The sequence below is a fragment of the Cyprinodon variegatus genome, unplaced genomic scaffold (assembly GCF_000732505.1).
Source record: "Cyprinodon variegatus isolate N-32 unplaced genomic scaffold, C_variegatus-1.0 Scaffold51, whole genome shotgun sequence".
Taxonomy (NCBI): domain Eukaryota; kingdom Metazoa; phylum Chordata; class Actinopteri; order Cyprinodontiformes; family Cyprinodontidae; genus Cyprinodon; species Cyprinodon variegatus.
Window position 1 is genome coordinate 1,577,522 of NW_015150504.1, and position 19,813 is coordinate 1,597,334.

The following is a 19,813-nucleotide window of genomic DNA, read 5'->3' on the forward strand; positions in this document are numbered from 1 at the left end:
TTTATTTATCTGTAGATAATACTGAATATATGCATATGTATTAATATTTATGCTTATAAAAAATTGACTCTTTACAGGTTTTATGTCGAGAAGATCACGCTGTTGAAAGAGAATACAACGGTGGAGCTTTTCTTCCTAAATGCTAAAACTTTAGTGTTTAATGTGAGTTGTTATTTTAAGAAATATCATACTTTTTTCTCTTATATTTGTCAAATATGGCAGTTGTTTCTGTTTTTTAAGTTGGATGTTATTGCACAATTACGTTTTTTGGTTGCTCTCCTGTGAAATGATTGAACAATTTTTATACATGACAGATTTTAAATGGCTTTACTGTGCAAGATGGGCTTTAAAAAATACCTTACACACTTTGCAAATAGTACAAAAACTGTTTTGTAATTCTTTAAATCAAATTAAGGGTTAATGCTCGTAGAACAGAAGATGATTCTATTGATGGCTTATTTATTATTTAGAAATCAATCTAATATTAATTACATAAATATATTACTGTTATTCTTTTCATCTGTTTTATTTAGATGGCCACATATGTAATTACTTGTTCAACTCTTACTTTATGTACTTGGCACTTTAGATTTTTAATTCAGTAGTTTTTAGGATGAACTAACGGTATTTATATACAAAACAAATATATCTGACGTTGTTGTTTGTGTCTTGGGAATCCCATTTTACATCTCATGAGTTTCTCATAATTTTATTGTCTTATTTGGGTTCAACATTTAAGGTGCTATAGATGCTTTAAAATTCTGTCTTTGAATTAAATAGAAATGCCCGCTCTAAAATCTGAAAATGAAATAAATTTAGACCTTAGAAAGGTTCCAGAAAAAACACAAACATATCTGGTGTTGGTAGTCGACACTTATCTCCTAACAAGTGAAGAATACACTTTTACGGGACGCCCTTGAATGCAGCATGAGATCAAACGTTGCATGGTGTTCTGTTTTTTTCTTTCGCGGGGAGAGCTGACTGGTCACCATGGGGACGGAGACTGTTGAACCTGCTAAAGGACCGTACCACTTCACCGAGGGGGCTTTAACTTCGAACAAAACCTTAAAATAGTCCGCCTGTCCCTCATGGTGATTTTTGCTTTTTATAGATTGCTCCATGATGTTTAGAACACACAAAAAAATAGAGAAAACATCTTTTTAGTAGGTTTAAACCCCGAAATGTCGTTGCCGCGGTGGTTCAGTCGGTAACGGTGGGACCGAGGTACGGTCTCGAAGTATGGGACGGGAGGGTTTACTCTCTAGTCAAGTGTTTCAGACAGTTAGCGCTGTGCTTCATGTTTTTAACAAGCCTGCCGTTTTCATTTGTTCTGCTAACAGGAAACAATTGAAGTGGAGAGCGACAATATTTTCAAGTTAGCCGCCTTTGCGTTGCAGGTAAGAGAGTTTTTTTTGTCGCAGTCCCTCCATGCTTTAATGTCACTCACCCCCCAGTGAGAAAAAAGGAGGACGAGCTGAACATTTGAAAACGTTTGTCCTTCGAAGGGGTGGGGGGGCGCTTAAATCTTTTAAATAAAGTTAAACTTAAGTTTAACTCAATAATAATAAGAAAAAACACCTTAAAAGGTAAGTTTTAATAGCCAGCTTTGTAACATTTGTAGAAAGCTACCGATATTTAACATTATTGTACTAGCTTGTCAGTGGTTAAGTGCTGTTTAATCACTAAGTTATTCTGATCTTTTTAAGGAGGCAAAGGGAGATTATACCAGGTAAGAAACCATTATTCTTTCTCATAACTTCAAATCTATGTTTCTCTTATCAATGTTTCGTTTTAAGTTTAAAAAAGTCTACCCTTAGAAATGTGTTTGTGTAAATTAGGCTAATAAGTTAATTGGTGATTTTTTTGTTTTACTTTATAGATTATGTTCAAACTAAAATATTGACATATGCTGCTAACCAATAGGATTATAGAGGGGGGACAAAAGCCCTACACAATTTCTCGTGTTAATGTACAAGGAAGAAGTGTTTGGTCAATACTGGGTATCCTAAATAATGGTTGTTAATGTATAACCTTACTGGCTTAGATTTCATTTTAGCTTGAACCTACGCTCAGTTAATAATTGTCTTAAATTTGTCTGGAGACAGAGCTAAACTCTTGTTTACTCTGCTGACTCTATCCATATTATTTACGTCATGTTAACAGTGCTTTGTAAAAGTATTTAAACCCATCAGAATCTTAGTTCCTGTATATATATCATAACCCCTCAGATCAGTATGTTTTATTAGAATTGTGTTGGATAAGCTTTAAAAAAGTATGGCAAAATTATGAAATGGAAGAAAAATTATACACAGTTTTCAGGATTAAAATAAAGCCAGGTTTTGCTGCAAAGATGTTGAGGAAGGTCACAGGTGTAATATTAGATTTGTACTTTTTGAACTACATGCAAAATGCTCCATTTGGCAATAAATGTGCAAAACATGTTGGTGGCAGCATTATGCTGTGGGGATTTTTTCCTCTAACAGGGACAGTGATTTTGGCAAGAGCTGCTGGAAACAAGGGTAGCCCTCATAAAGGGCAATCTGATCCTAGAAAATAGCCTTTTAGAGATTACAAAATGATTTGAAATTGTAGCAAAGGTTTACATTCCAACAGAAACGTGACCCTAAACGTACAGTTACTATAAAGAAGTTAAATCTTGCTAAAACAAAAATAAAACAAAGCTGTCATATGTGGACCCATTATATATACTGTATATATCCCATGTACCTTTTTCTTCCTTTGGCACCTTCTTCTTCTCTTTTTGACTATTTGAACTGATGTAACGAGTAAATTTATCCACTGTGAGATCCATAAAGTCAATCAATCGAATTGGATAATATTCAAGTTTTGGACAGACCTCAGACATTAGGAGGGAAACTAAGGCTCTCATTTTAAGAAAAAAAAATGTTATTATCTAGATGTGCAGGGCTTTAAAAAGGCAAACCTACATTTTGATTTCTTGGAAAATGTAAGAGTCACATTATTTTTTCTTTTCAATTCACACTCAAACACTACTTTAAATTGGATGAGCATTTAAAGAGACCAAAATGTTAAGAAATGGTTAAAAAAAATGTCAGAATGTGAAATCTGTTTTGGTTAGCTTCGCTCAATAGAAAATGCCCATCTATAAAAATGCTGAAACAGACAGAACCATGAAAACCTGCAGCTGTAGTTGCAAATAAAGGTGGGTGTACAGAGAATTCAGAGAAATGATAGACATGAACTTCAACATGTGGAGCACAATCAATTCCTTTCAACGTGTAGTGATTGCATCATCTGTCAATAAATGACATACAGTTGAGGAGACACAGTATTTTTGATTGGACTCAGTATAAAACCTCCATGGTCTGTTCATTAATAGTGACTTTGTTTTCACAGTGGGCTTGACCTGCTGATAATGTTCAATGTTTTATTTTAACAAGTCTAAGAGGTGAAGGGCATTAGCTGGCAGTAGTAAACATTGCTCAGACTGATAGTGTCAATGAGCAAACTGCTGCAGCCGAACCTGTGTTGTCTCGCTGCCTCCGAAGGCCTCTCTGTCCATTATGCAAACAAAAATTTGTGCACAGCAAGGAATGTTGTGCATGTAGTTTTGAATGGTGAAATGTGCAATGCTGAAAATGCAGTTTGTCTTCTTGTTGAACCATAGGCTTTTGTTTCCCTGCAGAAAAGAAATCCCGCCAGGCGGCACATGCTAGAGCTCATTAAACAATTATTAGTTATTTACGAGTGCACCTGACCAGATAAGTAACTATTACAAATGGTTTCAGTGTCTTCAAATTTTCTTTTCAGAGTTTTAAAATGTAAACTCCTCTGCTTGCTCTAAATGTTCGGCCTGTGAAGGTTGAACTTTCACTTCATGTGGGTGTTGGGATGGGCCGTACTTTGTCCTGAGTCTAAAAAAAAACAATCAAAGACAACACCAACTGTTCTCTGGTTAAATTCATTACAGCGACTCACATCCAAATTACGCTGTCATTTCACCTCTGCCAAGGAGGTTACATTTTTAGTGTTATTGTCTAACAGATAAACATCAAATAAATTGTATCTGGAGGAAAACTAATGTGTATCGCCTGAAACAATCTTCATGGTAAAACGTGGTGTAGATAACATCATGTTGGGATACTTTTCTTCAGCAGGGACAGGAAAGCCAGTTTTGAAAGCCATGCATCATTTTCCTTCACTCAACGGTTATATATTACTTTGTTATGGTCTGTTACATAATATCCCAATACACTTCGGACAAAATTCAAATGCAGTATTTCTTTATGGAGAACTTTGATGATGTCGATGAGGTATGAATACATGCTCATCTACAGCTTGGTGTTGTAACAGATCCACAATATAATATCTTATTTGTCGTTTAGAAAACTGTCAAATGGGTAATAATAATCTTTCTTCTTGGATCCTTTTACCTACTATAAACATTGTCCTGTGTCAGTATTATGCATTCTTGTCAGCGATCCCCTTTGTTTCCACTTTTTTCTGAAAACTTGCCCAGAAAATCCCCCGTGAATCATACAGTATAAATATGTCTCCCCTTTCTTGTATCAGCAGCCTCTGGTCCTAGAGCAGTAGATTAGCTGTGGAGGAGTCAGGGAGGTCTCCTCCTCCAGCCAGCTGCCTTAAGAGGGATCAGCAGGACCCACTGTCCAATTGCAGACAAGTTGGCGTCAAGGGGACTGACTGTAGTCATGTTATTGTTGTGGGGTGGGCCAAACCCCTGCTGTGAACTGAATTAATGCTCCATCAGGTTGCTTATTGTACTTCTGCTGTTGTAGAACTCCCCAGTTAAGGTCATTGTCTTACAATGCTCTACTTATTCACACTTTACTGCTATTGGTTTCACCACCTGCAGCTATAATCCACAGCTGAGTGCAACGTGTAGGGTTTATTCTGTGGGGGTTGGTTTAAAGGATCAACGAAAAAGGAAGGAAAAAATAATTGATTGATGCTTTTAATTATGCCTTAAGAGCAACTGGGTTTTTTTTTTCTCCTTCATTTATAATTGGAAGCACTCTGAAATGTAGTGTTAGTTCTGAGTTTTTTTTTTTAATTCCACTACATATGTATATTAACTGCCTGTGATTTGAAATGATCTTCAGTTAGTATGAATGGAGATTTCCCACACACGCAGCAGCATTACACCCAGTTTTTGTCCACAGTTCTATTTGCAGGTGTGGCCTGTAATTAGTGGCTCATTCACAGCAGCCTGCTCTCTCATTGTGCTCCCTCCGAAGTCCCCAAGTCTCAGCCCTGTGGAATAGCTGACACATGAGTATTATCTCTCCCACCCTGGGCAGACTGCTCTGGGCTGGGCTGCACCGGGTGTAGGAATCGCCCACATGCTGCGGGAAGATAACAGACATAGTAATGAATTCCAGACTGCTGACACGGCAGCCTGGCTGCGGAGTAGATCACCCCAACAGCACCAGGGCCTGAGCTCCCCATAAAATGTATGCCATCAAACAAGCAGCCAAGTGCCGTGGCAGCAAACCCAGTCAGCCAAGGAGAGGGAGCTACAGGGGAGAGTGGCCTTATAGAAGCTCCACATAACAGGGTCATTATATCTCTGCCTTTCCATGTTGGAGGGATGTTGAATTACATTACTTCTCCTGAGAACAGATGAACTGATTTATTGACTGATAAAGTTAACATAAATGGCTTTTATATTAATCTACCAGTCCTTTTTTTCTTTTATTTATTTATTATTTTTTTTGCATCAGGGTATGCTTGGAGGTAATCTTAATATTGATCTAGATTCTCTATGCTACATATTTTAAATCTTTTTTCTCACTCTTTTGTACACTATCTGCATTCCTCTAATAGCCTCTAAAGTTTAGTATTTTAGCTTAAATTCATTAAGAAGCCGTAAAAGGAAATGGCTTTGGTTTCCCAGTTATGAGGCTACATCCACCTTTATGAACGCGCCATGGTTTATTCATGGTGGTCTGAACACCCAGGCAACACAGCTAGTGTCTGAGAGAAGGTGGGGTGAGTTTGATCAATTTGAAAGCTATACAACAACTTCCATTCAGTCATGTATTGAAACAACATTTACAAAGCATTTAAAAATTGTGAATAATGAAGAAATTGTGTAAAGTAGTTGAAATGGCAAAAGTATGCATCCCTGCTACACTATAAATTCTTGGGTTAATCCTTCAACAGCTACTAGATTCTATCATCATTACCACAGGAACTGATTAGTGCAATCCTGGTCCCAAGTTAATGCAGAACAATTGGATTATTGAGAATCTCTACTCCTTGGTTTATTTACTTCCTTTAAGAAGTGTTTTTGTTTAGTTTTTGCTGCAGAGCTACAAAATCCAGTTATGCAATCTGTCGACGAATATTTAGAAAAAAAATTTTTATGCATGGACAAACCATAACTTAACCAATGAACATGTCTAAAAAGTCATTAGAAAATTTAAGGCCAGTTCAAAGGATGGTTCTATAAGGATAAGCGCGGTTTAAGCAATTGCAGCCTTTAAAAAATTTCTCTCTGTTCTCTGAAAGGCCTCTAATGAGTCAAAGGGTTTGCAACGGAGCTCTGGCAAGACATGAGTAAAAGTCAAGTTTAACTTTGGCAGGCAGTCATTTTCTTTATACTTGATATTGAAAAAAGAAAAAGAAAAAAAACAACAAAATCCTCTGTTGTTTCACCTTTCCACAAAGAATTGAAAATAAGAGTTATTGCTGCTGTGCCTTCAGATAAGAAATCAAAGCTCCCTGAACATGTGGAGAAATAGTCAAATTTTTGGACTTGGCTTGAGATCTTTTACATAAACCTTTGCCTTTTGCTGTCCACATGTTCTGCTCTTATAGGATTATAAACGGATGTAAAAATACCTTTTAACTCACAAAAAGTAGAACTTCCATTAATTGGTTGTTGACAAACCATGATCAGTTGAGAAGGGACACTCACACAGCAATTGTTGTGTGAGTGCATTTCTTGCATTTGAGTATATGATGAATAATTATATATGTTACGTTTTTAAGTTTCTGTATCTATTTCTCCAGTGCTGAGACTGCAGTGTCAGACCTGAAGCAGCTACCAGTTCTGCCCACCAGAGTACTGAGGGAGCATCCTTCACTTCATTACTGGTAAGATACGTGAACCCCAAAAGCACTAGAAGCTAACCTGATTTCAGTTCCTTAGCAAAAAACAGCTGCTATAATAAAGTTTCCCTTTGTTTAAAGAAAAGTAGAAACCAAAGTTGTGTGGCCCATTCCTAATCTTTCTGAGAAGCACCTTCCTGTAAATACTGATTTCAGCTGTTTCTGATATCTATTTTTGAAAACTACACTTTGCTGCCTTTTTTTTCTAGTCTCCCTGCTTGAGGAAATCATTTATATAATGGCTCTAAGCAATGTAATTGTGTGTCTGAGAGAGAGTGTAAGTTATAGCCAATTACTAGTAACTGTCTCCATGTGTTTTTCCTGTTCCTGTTCTCTCTCTAACTCCAATAGGTGTTTCCGTCCTATTCTCAGAAAAACAGAAACTGTGAATAAGGCAGGTGTCATTCTGGTTTGGAGTGAATTAACCAGGCGATGCAAAGTGTAATGTTGCCATACATTGATGTTTACCTTTGTTGCAATAAAGTGCAAGTAGAGGTATCAGGCTAGCACCAACCACGGATCATTAACAGAGCAAAGTTTAAAGGAATTTGTTGCAATTGAGCAAGTTGTACTTTGTTTATTATGTCAGCTAGTATTAGTGGTTTTACATGCTATTGAAAAACGTCAAGAAAGAAATGCAATAGTAATTGTTACAGTGAGGGTATGATGCTGGCAGCGGAAAGACCTTATCAGTCATGGGTGGTAAATGTTGGTTACATCAGAACTTATTCAATAAAAGTGTTTCTATCAACTCTTAAGCGCATTCCTTATCTTTTTTTAAAGTCAGAAATTAACATAAGGAAGTGTGAAAACCTTTTGTGAAATAATTTAAAATGTGCAGTTTTCTTCAAGCTCCTTCTCGTTCGATGATTCAAAATCTGCTTAAAAACATTGATGCTGCGTCTTCTATCTTGTTTGCATAAAAAAATCTCAATACTACATACAGTTTACTTCTTAGCTACTTACAGCTTTTTAGCTTCATTTAAACACATAAGTAAAGCATAACATAGCCAACATGACATTTTATCACCTCTTTGGAGCTTTCAGTGGACATTGTTATGGTGTAGTTCCTTTATTTGAGTTTTTTCCTGGCAGCTACAGCTCAGGGCAGATTAAGCTGAAAAGCCTCTCACACTTTGGAACTATTTAATCTCCAGTATTGGAAGATGAGCAAATGAAACACGTATTTTTGATTGGTACAATGCATATAGGTAATAAGAGGTTACTGTAATCTCTATGGGTTTGTAAATACAAACCAGCCAATGATTTCGAAGCAAGAAAGCAGACAGCTCCCAAGACCACAACTGAGCCACAGATAGCAGCAGCCATGTTTCTTTAGACCTGAATTACTCTGTCTGCCACCATTTCAACCATTCAATCAGTCATCTGTTTTGTATTTGAAATGATTTGCATTGCACGACTAAAATAGCAGATAAACCTGATAATTTGATGAACAGGAGTATAGAACTTCCTGTTTACTACTACAGTATTTGCAAAAAAAGAGTCATACATTATGTGTTAAAATGTAGCCCTTAGCTGACATTTAATCTTTGCACCTATGAGTAGGAACTGTAACACAACATAGTAAATTAGCATTAAGAGTTAAAGGCATATGTTGATATTAGATGTAGAGGGATTATTGAGATAATGCTTTTTTCCGTAAAGCTCTCTCTGCACTTTGCTGTTCAGGCTTTCCAGCAAAATGTCACTTTTATTTTCTTCCTTTAGCTTCAGCTTTATAAACTGGCTCTATATACAGGTTATGTTTGTAGTTAACCCGCCCCAATATTTCGATTAAGAATATATGGTTAGTCATAAGGAAAATTTTTTTGGCCACCTAAAGCGTGACAGGGGAGTAGTGGTCTACGTGTTTCTGAGCAGCCTGTTGACAACCGGAGTTCATTCAGTGCCGCAGCAGGATCTTATGTAATACTTGCAAGGTCAGACTCCAATCAGGACTGTTTCACAAATTGCTCAAAACAGTCTCAGCCATTTCTAATCACCATTCATTAACCGGTGCTATTTGAAGCCTATATTTTATCCTTTAATTTTTTTTATTACCTGGTAAAATTATATATTTATATTAAAAAAAAGTTGAGTTGTTAAAATAATTGATTTCATAGACATTTTCATTGTTCCCGATTCTGATCTGAGTCAAATAAGAATATGGGCTGGAAGAATTAATCTGATTCATCGTGCTTAGCTGATTACTAAAATAATAAATACCAAATAATGTAGCAGTCAAAATAATATCCATTTAATGGAAGAGTAAATCGCTTTGTAAATAGAATCTGTCCAGAAAACCCTGAAGTGGCATTCTTGACCTTTGACATTTACAATGTATTTAAACTGTTCAATAAGTTCTTTTTTTTTCATGACTTCTTTTTAAGGTAAAAAAAACTTTAAGTTAGTTTATTCTCTAAAACCATCTCTTTTTAGATCAAGTGAAAAATTGTTACATTTATCAGTTACTAAGCTAATCAATAGCTGCAGCCCTAAGATTAGGCAACTATTAATACCAAATCTTAATTTGGTACTTTATTAAAATCAATGCACCAGTTTTGAAACATAGTACAACAAGAAATGTTTAATTTGAATGTTGCAAAATCTATCAACTAGCACTTAAAGCCCAGTTTCACAAAGAGAGAGGTAGTATTTAAGTTACTCAGCATTTCACACTGAATGATGAAAAACTCTTAAGGCCTCGGCTTAGCTAATCTGGATGCTTTTATAAGCGGTCATTTATAGTATATTTCTACTGCATGATTCTATCACACTACCAGCTGGAAGCCAATCTACATCTGATTTCTAAATAAGACTATTCTGGGAATGGCTAAAACTTTCTTTAACTAAAGATGCTCAAAAAACAACTGCACCATCTGTTTACTATTTTCCTTGATTTACTCTTAAATCTGATATTTGACAAATGTGGAAATAAATAAATAATTAAAGCTATTCTGCTGTTTTTGGTATTTAGCCCAGACGTTAAGAAAAATCCTCTAAAAATGTCTGGATATTGAGACCAAACATAAATGCCACAACCACAATATTGTTGGTCTTTACACAATTTAATTACCTAAAACTTTTTTTTGCAATATTATGTTATTTGGTTTGGTGCTTCAGATCTATCAAACAACTGCAGGGCCAAAAAAACAACAACAAAAAACAAAAACAAAAAAAACACTGCAGGTCATTTACATGAAAATTAGCCATCATTTTTAAAAACTGTCCAATAAAATCATGAGCATAGCGTATTGATGGTTCAGACTGATATTATCTGTTAAATGTTGAGTTTAGTCAAATATATTTTAAAGATCCCTCACTTTGTACCCAAATCAGATCAGGATATCCTTTTTTACTGCATATTGAAAGACTACAACTGAAATGATTTAATATCCTATAAGCTGCAATCACTGAGAACTCCCTTCGATAAAAGCTTGCAGGTCAGGTACCAGCTGTTTTGCAGAGCTGTAACATCCAGAGCAAAGCAGTTTTGGTGTTTACAGACCTGTTACTTGGATGGTGGGTTTTTTGTTGTAAATGGGCTGACTGGACTGTGAACTTTGTTAATTATATTTACTCATTAGTTCCAAAAGAACACCGAGGGGTGCTAACAGCATCCGATTGTTCTCGCTATTGATCTGTCTGTCCCTTGTTAATTTGCTGCCTGTCTCTCTGCTTCTTCATGTGAAACGGCACTGCTGATATCAAGCAGATAAATCAGTGCAACATTCTAGTAAAGTTTAGGGTCTTATTGGGAATGAGTGGGAACATCACCATATATCTACTTCTATCTTTATGTTGGGGATGCTGCTGTGGGCAGTCACTGTGCTATAAAAAACTGATTACAGAAATGGGAGGCATTAGCATGCTTAGCAGATGAAAGTTATCAGCAGGCCAGTGGGCTTAGACTGCATTTTCTGCATGAGAGGGCTAAACGTGTTTTAAAGAATGAGCCTTCTCAACAAAGTCCCACTGTGGCCACAAATGCGTTACACTTGATGGATTATTCATTAAACGTTTTATCCTTTCATCCGCAGCGAAGAGAGAGTGATTGAACACTACAAGAAACTGAAGGGAGTGACCAGAGGACAAGCCATCGTAAAGTAAGTTGAAGAAAACAAATAGAATATATGTGTTGCCTCTGTTTTTCTGTCCCCAGAGTCTGAATCAGCTCATCCTCTTTAACCTCGTGTTTGCACTGCGGTGGCTGTAGTTATATGAGGCAGCTGTCAGCATGCCAGACTGTCATTAATTAGAAAAGCTGCTTCTATAGTAGGCAGTCTGCCAGCTTTGGGAGGGTGTAAGTCCTCTGCCGTGCTTTCCACTGGTCCAAATGATTTCTGTCCCTGAGGTGATCAATGGACTCTCCCTCCCTCAGTCACAGCCCCAAAGCAAATCGATCAGCTTGTCGTTGTAAAATGACTGCAGCCTCTCATTGCCTGGGCCTTAAAGCCTCGTCTGTCAGTTGTTGTACAGATATCAGGTGACAATGATGAAGTGTAAGTAGCTGAATGCCTGTTAACCTGTCCCTCTGATTGTAGATATCTGGCCCTGGTGGAATCTCTGCCCACATATGGAGTTCATTTTTATCCTGTGAAGGTAACAGAATACTCACCACTTTTACATTTCAACAGTAGTTCATTGCCTTTCAAAAACTGTTTTTATAACCTAAACGTTTTACATTTTGTCACATCACTACTTAAATGTGCTTCAATGGAATATAATGTGATTAACAAATCAAAATATTATGTAGTCGTGAAGTGGAAGAAAAAGGACACATTTATTTAGAACTGTTAACAAATAAGGATTGTGCATGCAAAGGGATCCTTATCGTTTCTAAGCAACCTTCATGTCTCTGCTTAAAGAAAATATACCTTATGCCTGATAATACCACCACCATGTTCCGACAAAGTGATAATTTGTTACAAAAAAACTGTAGTGTTAGCGGACTGATTTTAGCATAACGGACAAAATTTTTTTCTTTTTTGTCTCGTTTCACTTTTATCTTCATGTGTGTTTTGTGGAACAGTTTCAGTGCAACGAGACAACATACCCACTGCTCTGGGTTTTTAATACATCTTTCTGACCTCATGGGTCATTTCCATTTTTAGGAGACCCATTACTTAGGAAAATTAAACTGAATGATTCAGTTTTTATCCAGATAAAGTGAACTTAGTAGTATATTCTCTATGATTATATGAAACTAATAGATTTGAATAGATTAAGCAGACTCCCGATTTATTTATTTCACCACCCCAGGCCTTCTGTTTTTCCGTTCAGGTGGACGGTCATGTCTTGGTTGGTCTGCAGTTGTTTCACAAACTTTGATCTGTTTATTTTCAGATGAAGGTCTCAATAATTCTTAATGAGTTTTTCTAAGCTTCTATGTGATTTGCTGTGTTCCTTGGTCTCCTTGATGCTGTTTGTTTAATAATCACTGTTTTATTTTAGGATATCAGAGTAAAAGTTTAAGAAAAACCTAAAGATTCAGACCACTGTGAAATTTATGCTGGACTTTGCATTAAAGCATCACATACAATCCAAGTAAAATACACTGAATTTTGTAGTTACACACTTTATTTAATTCTTGGTGCTAAAATCACTTTTAATTGGTCAAATATATTCAGCACTGCTTTGTAAGTTTTAGGAGAATATGCTAATTGGCCTTATTCCTACCAGACTTTATTAAATTAAGGAGTTGGAAAAAGATCAAACAGTAGTGCTGAAATTGCTCAGTCAGCTTTGCAGATTGGTTTTAAGACCTTTAATGTATTTGATCTCTTCTTGCATTACCATTGCTGTGATCTTAATGAGATAATAGAGCTGGTAATAAAAGACCCTAATGATTGTTGTGCTCTGTTTGTGTGCGCTTTCATGCAGGACAAGCAAGGAATACCTTGGTGGCTTGGAGTCAGCTATAAAGGCATCAGCCAGTACGATTTGCAGGATAAACTGAAACCAAGAAAGGTAGAGTCGTTCACAGCTGCTCTAATTTTCTCATTTATTCAAGCTTTCAATTTCAGAACATATCTCATTACTTCTTTACTTTTCAAATGCATTTTTTGCAGAAAGCAGTTTAAGGTCTTGGGATATATATTTGTTGGACTAACTTTTGAGCTGAGTTTCCAAACAGAAGTGCTGTGGGGCTTTCTTAAATGCAACATTCAGCCCCGATAACAATAGATCAAAGTAGATGAAGGAAAATACTTAGCCTCTCTGGAAGCCATTACATAAACTTTACAGTTTTATGTTAAAAGATCAATGATTTATAGCTATTCTAAATAGGCATAGTTAGGCCTCTGGTTCTCATGCGAGGAGGAAGCAGAAAACAGGTGGCAAATTTGTCTGGTGAGTCACTTGGAAAGCTGAAAGTGTCAGAGCAAACAGAGGGGATCAATACCATCAAAACAACCCCAGTGATAAGAGAATAACTCAACTTGGTACGTTTATGAAGGAAATACAAAAATGAAAATATAATGTAGATGTGTCTTTTGTGTACTGACATCACTTCAATGAGTATTTTATTATGATAGGTCAGCAGCCCTGACTAAATTTCCCTGTTCAATTTCTAGCTGGTTTCTTGAGGAAGCTTTGATCAGCTTTGATATTTTAAAATAAGGACAATATGATGCGTGTGGAGGTTTTAAACTGACTTTAGCAATCTTATAATAACCCAAATTAATTGATGACATTTATTTTTTGTTGAATCTCCCTTCCCTCTCTTTTGCAATATCTTATTTGTTTCTGTCTTTGCTGCCTTTTTCAGGAAAGTGTTGTTTCATCCCTCCTAGGCCTTGTTTATTAGACTCACGGAAGCTTCAGCTGTATGGCAGGAACCTGTTGACATAGCAGGGTGCGCTATTACACCAGGTTCTGAGTCATTAACGGGCAGAGACACAGTTGGCCTCTTCCCGGTGCTGAGGGGGGGTGAATGCAACAGTGAAAGTGTTGAGGGGCTGGAATGCCCCATAGAAACCAAAATGGGCTTTTTCTATCTCCTAAGCTTAGAGTTTTCTGGGAAGTATGGACAGAGCTTTTTGGTTTGGCTTTAATTCTGTAACTTCTTCGCCTGTGGCCAGCCCTCCTCAGCAGGAGGCTTTCATCACTACAAGAGAGAAGGCAATTTATCAAACAATAGAAAATAGTCATCAGGACTGGTTTGGGGTGCTGAGACTGTTCTTAGTTTAGGATTATTAGTAATGGAATGTCAGTTCACAACAATGTTTCTTAGATTGCTGGACAAATATTGTGCTACAATTTACACTAAAATAAAATGAATGTTCTTTAAAATACTACAGATGTTTTGTTTTCTACTTAGTAAAAAGTGATAAGTAAGAACTAATGTATTGATGGTGAGATCATATCATATATAAACAAAAATAATTAGCTTAAATTGATTTAGCACACTGACAAAAAAAGTTTGTGTTTGGATGTATTTGACTATATATATAATGCAATTATTTATATATATATATATATATATATATATATATATATATATATATATATATGAGATCATCATGTTCAGATCTACAACCCAAAGACCCCCAGAGCCACTGCTCTACCTAAAAGTAAAAGTTGCTTTTCTTATAATGCAAATATTAGAATGCAATTATCTTGAAACCTGCATTTAATTAATCAACTTTGTATATTAAAACTATAATTTTGTTTATCATTTTTAGCCAAAGTTATCTAGCATCATTGAGAAAGTTCCAAAGAGCCAATTGCGTCTCAGGAGCCACAGATTGCAAACTGCTGGTTAATTTTCTATAATTCTTTAATGATTTTATAATATGTGACTAATTCTGCTATTATTTCCAAAATAACTGATGTAATAGACACTGAGTTTGTTTTGGGATGTATGTGGGTGTTTAAATTATATTTTCCATCATTTTCAACGTAAAGTGTTTACAAATACACATTTTCAAATTCCAAACTTTCTATTCTGTTTTATTTCATTTGTATTCAGTGTTTTCAGTATTTATTAGTAAGCAGTGGCCTGTTTACTGGTATGTTTTGGAGGATTTTGAGGGCGATGAAAGTGTGATATGTAAATACAGAAAGGAGACATGTATTGGCAGAAGGGCTAATTGTCCAAGGTTCTTTTTGCACATAAATATCTAAAGCATATTAAAATTTTTCCTTTTTTTAAACTTATTTTTAGGTTGGAAAACGGCGTCTAAATGCTAAAGCTTTCTCACCGCAAACTAAGAAATGCTCAAAGCTGATATAAAATCCTATCTACAAACTCCTGTGTGTCTTGAAACAGAAAGTTGTTCAGTTTTAAAGCAATTTATGACATGCCTTTCTTTCTTTTGCCACTGGGGCTGTGAAACTATGTAATGCGATAGTCTCAAATACAACCTGCTAGTGTTAGGCATTAAATAAGACCCTGCTTTAGTTTCTTATCAGAGATTTGGAAGGAATCTTTGCTACAGAATTAAAATAATTGAAAGAAACCTGTTCTGATTTATAATTTCTGGATAACTCATCTGACAGTTCCTCTGCCATTGTCTAGATTTCACAACTTGAATCTATGTGTCATTCTCTGGAAATGTACAGTGTAGCCGTGCAGCCAGAGCTGGTATGTGACGTGCTTTGTGAAAGGAGGGGCTGATCTTACTCTGCACAAGCAAGTTAGAAACAACCTTTGACACATTTTTAATTTTTGATCAGGCTCATAAATCAAACGTCTATATATGACTTATAGGTAGATTAGTGGCCCTGGGGGTCTTTGGGTTGTGGGTGTAGCTGGATCTGAACATGTTGATCTCATCCTGAAACCACAGGCATTTCTGCTTAACTTCTCTAATTAGATGTTTGGCAACAAAAGCAACGTACATAGAAAAGAGGTGTGCGTTTTGTCCCCTGTTCACTTATTTAGTTTAAGAAAGTTATGTATTTAGAAATGATGGTGTAGAGACACAGGAAGACAAAGGATGACTTCTTGGACTGTTTCCAATAAGGAGATTGCTTGTAGTCTTGTGACCAGTGTTTTTAGGTGTGTCTCTTCACTGACTATCTCAGCAGCAGCTTTTCCAGCAGGGACTGGATTGTATTAGTTTCACAGTAGTGCTGCTTCTTTGCTGATCCAGTATGAAAGTGTTTATTGTTCTCTACTCTCTTATTATTATGCAAATGAGGAGCATGTGTGAATTGGTGTGAGAATCCTTACCAATGACAGTAGGGTTTTTGGGTGAATCCTGCTGCCTGGTTCCTATGGTTCAATAGGTTAAGCTCTTTGTTCACCAACAGTTCCCTGAGAATTGAAGTTTGCATTACAATTGCTGATCCATAATGTTGTGATAGAACATATTAAACCTGCTCCAGTATTCAAAGTAGCAGGATCTTATTGGTTGGAGTGGTTGTGCTCACTGAGAAAATGTCCTAATGTTGAGCTGAATTAAGCTGCTGTAATCAAAGATGATACCATAATTACAGATGCCTTAATGAAGTATTCAAACCCCTTACACCTTTTCACAATTGTGACCACAAACTTTGATTTATTTTGGGGGGATTTTGTCCGATATGTCGTTGTTCTAAGCCAGGAAAATGCTCTGCCCCGGATCGTTAGCTGGCTAGCTCTAGCTGTATGTTTGGGTTTTGCCTCCATCTCAGTCACATGTCCTTTGCAGCAGCTCACAGGTTTACTTCATATTTAGCTTCTTCAATCCCCGCAGCATGATGCTGCCATCGCCGTTTTACCATGGAGAATGTGTGTTCAGACTCTTGTCTTATATTTTCGACACTTTGCATGTTGGTCCAAAGATATTTGTCTGATCTTTTTTCTTCCATTGTTGATACCTAAAACGGCAAACTAGAAATAATAAACTTTCTACTTCTTTCTATTACATAAAAAAGTGAATGTATGTGGAACAGGGCTAATTTCCTATCCCACTGGAGCTAAATAACTTTGCAGCTGTGCCCTTGTTCAAACCTTGAGATTTTACTTTATAATCTAAGGCAAGCTCAGCTTGTCTAGTATGTTTCTCCTCATATGTTGCTGTTTTTATATATAAATGTCATGCTGTCATATACTTTATAATCAAGATGTCATATATTAAGCTATGTTTTTTTTTATAACATGACATTTTAATAAGGTTTAAAGGGTTCAATACTTTTTCAAATTCAGATAAAGATTGAGGCTCTGTGTTTTATTCACTAAGTTGAAAACGGTTTCTTTAAGTCTTTAAAGCATGGGCGAGCTGAAGCTGAGCTGGGTTTAAATGTCCCCAAACACGGAAAAAGCCAAACCCAGTAAATACCGGCACACAACCTGCTCATCAGGTCAGACTGAGAAAGAGGAGGAGGAAATCAGGCCTCCAGCCCACTGAAAAGCTGGAGGTAGAATGAGCTGTCAGTGATGTCAGTGGGAGGAGGGGGTTGTAGCTAAGGGGGGCGGGGCTACCTCGGCTGAAACTTACAACACCTATCTGAATCCCTGAGAACAGACAAGAGAGTATTGTTAGATGAAGCTCTAGCCCTGTGGGAAAGTCACAGTCAAAAGGATTTAATATGAACAGAGAGAATTCCTCAAGGATCTGAGACTAAATATCCTCCACGGTAAGACCTGCTACTGTGCAGGAATGATTTATCCCACTGGATCTAACTCCCGAGCAGATTTAGTATTTTAGGTTGTGCCATTTTAATATCTGAAAGGGTTTAGAGTGCTGTGATGGAGTTTATCTGTGTTCCGCTAAGATAAGTGCTGTGTTGCTGTTAGTGTAAATACGGCATTTGCATTTGAAGCTGAGGATATCTTTGGTGTCTCTGTTAGTGTAAATTTGCTTTCAAAGCTTTCAGAGAATTCTTACCTACAAAATTAAATTGCATATTTATTTGTTGGCATAAAGTAAATCCCATTTTTCTTAATAGAAGTTGTTTTTTTTCCCGCTAATTGTTCCCTGATCCATTTAGCAAGCTCAGCTGGTTCTTTCTGAGACGAGTTCTGCCTCGTTCCACCTCCACCACTAAATAAAATGAGAACCTGACTCTGTGTCTGGCTAAGATTGGCTCCCTGTAGCTGGAACTGCTTAATGTGAACTTCCTTGGTGTACCCCTGCTCTGGACCATTGGCCACTGTAGATAGGCGCCAGCCCCCTTATTCTTCACTTTAGTGCCTAAAGAAAACATGTGCATGGAAGTTTGCACTGACACCTGACTATCTGGCACAATGAGTTCCGCTCATGACATCTGCAAACTGCTCCAAAGGTTGCTGCAGTTTCAAAAATGAACCACGTTCCTTTAATATTTGCTTTTTGCTATGTTGTCTTTAAGAGAAATTCTTCCCTCATGTGACAGGACATCCAGCTTTTCAGAGTATATTTGTTTAACAGCCTTTGTGCATCAGATGACTTTAATGTTGATGTTCTGCAAACCCACTTCTCAGTCAATACTCGAGGCTTGTGTACTCAGTGGTATGTAACTCCTCTGCTGCTGCCCCACCCCCTGTCAGTCTAACCATTTCTCTTTCTGCTTCACAGTTGTTTCAGTGGAAGCAGTTGGAGAATTTGTACTTCCGTGAAAAGAAGTTTGCAGTAGAAGTGAACGACCCACACAGGTCAGCAGACAGGCCGCTTCATTTATCTGTACTGATCTGAAGAGATGCTTTCCTTGTTTCCTGAAGTGCTTCTATTTTAGCTGCTACCCTCGTTTCTGATGTGCCGTCATTGTGAAGGGCATCTACAGCCAGTGGCCCATTTAGAACCCACTGTTAATAGCTAAAGCCTGCCTGTTTTTAGTGGGGGGGTTTCCTGCTCCTCAAAAGCAGTTTGTTTATTCTCAGGTTGCTAAAAGAATCCTGTCCCTTAAACAGCTTTTAAGTTTGAGGCTTTCAGCTACTAAAGCTGTTAAAGCTTCATGGTTCTGCCAGTCTTCTCCTGAGTGCTGTATGAATTGTGTTCACTTGGGTTAAAATTGATTGTTTCCTCTGTTAACACTAAATGGAGTTTTAAATTTAATCAGATAAGATGTATGAACAGCAGGTTAAAGATTTCCTCTGTTTGTATTTTCTTTCCTGTACAGAAGAACAGTGACCAAGCGAACATTTGGACAAGCCGGCCTGGTTATTCACTCCTGGTATGCCAGCCACTCTCTGATCAAAACCATCTGGGCAAATGCCATTAGTCAGCACCAGTTCTACCTGAACATGAAACAAACCAAAGTAAGTTTTTATGTTTTTTAGACTCAACTTTTACAGATGTTACCCGCACATCTGACACTATAAGAGACAGTCCGAGAGCTTTCATGGTTTTTGGTGGCCTGTATGGGTCAGCCAGTCTGTGCTTAGGATTGTTTGTTTGTTGTTTGGGTTAAGGCATGGGCTGAGATGTGGTATGATCTAGTTATGATTAAGACCAAGGATATTATTTGGGTGTAGTTGTCTATGAGGAAGAGAAGGAAGTCAGTGAATGACCTAATAAGGGCTACACTGCAAGCCCAGGTGGATGTTTGTGAAGCAGCACAGAGACTTACAGCACACAATGTTTCTGGATTGTCAAACAGAATGTCAGTACAAGGAAGTTCATTTCACAGAATTAGTCTGATTTCATCTATGGTGGTGGCCTGTTTCCATCTGACTGTAAAATAAATAACCTCAGGTTTGATCAAAGACTTTGTTTGAGTCCGAGTAGAAACACTGGATGTAATGCCTAGAGTGATCAGATTATTCTGATCTACATCTGTCAGTGAA

The 19,813-nt window shown here is 37.1% G+C and overlaps 1 protein-coding gene across 3 annotated transcripts in view; it reads left to right on the forward strand.

The window, feature by feature from the left end:
- Positions 1 to 19,813, forward strand: part of LOC107082356 (FERM domain-containing protein 4B-like) — a 54,313-nt gene that overhangs the window by 25,501 nt on the left and 8,999 nt on the right. For all 3 annotated transcript variants that reach the window (XM_015370998.1, XM_015370999.1, XM_015371000.1), the window contains exons 5-13: positions 78 to 162; positions 1,341 to 1,397; positions 1,707 to 1,729; positions 7,021 to 7,104; positions 11,160 to 11,225; positions 11,664 to 11,721; positions 13,003 to 13,089; positions 18,606 to 18,682; positions 19,147 to 19,285. In XM_015370998.1, coding sequence (XP_015226484.1) covers positions 78 to 162; positions 1,341 to 1,397; positions 1,707 to 1,729; positions 7,021 to 7,104; positions 11,160 to 11,225; positions 11,664 to 11,721; positions 13,003 to 13,089; positions 18,606 to 18,682; positions 19,147 to 19,285 — 676 coding nt within the window. The remainder of the gene's footprint in view (positions 1 to 77; positions 163 to 1,340; positions 1,398 to 1,706; positions 1,730 to 7,020; positions 7,105 to 11,159; positions 11,226 to 11,663; positions 11,722 to 13,002; positions 13,090 to 18,605; positions 18,683 to 19,146; positions 19,286 to 19,813) is intronic.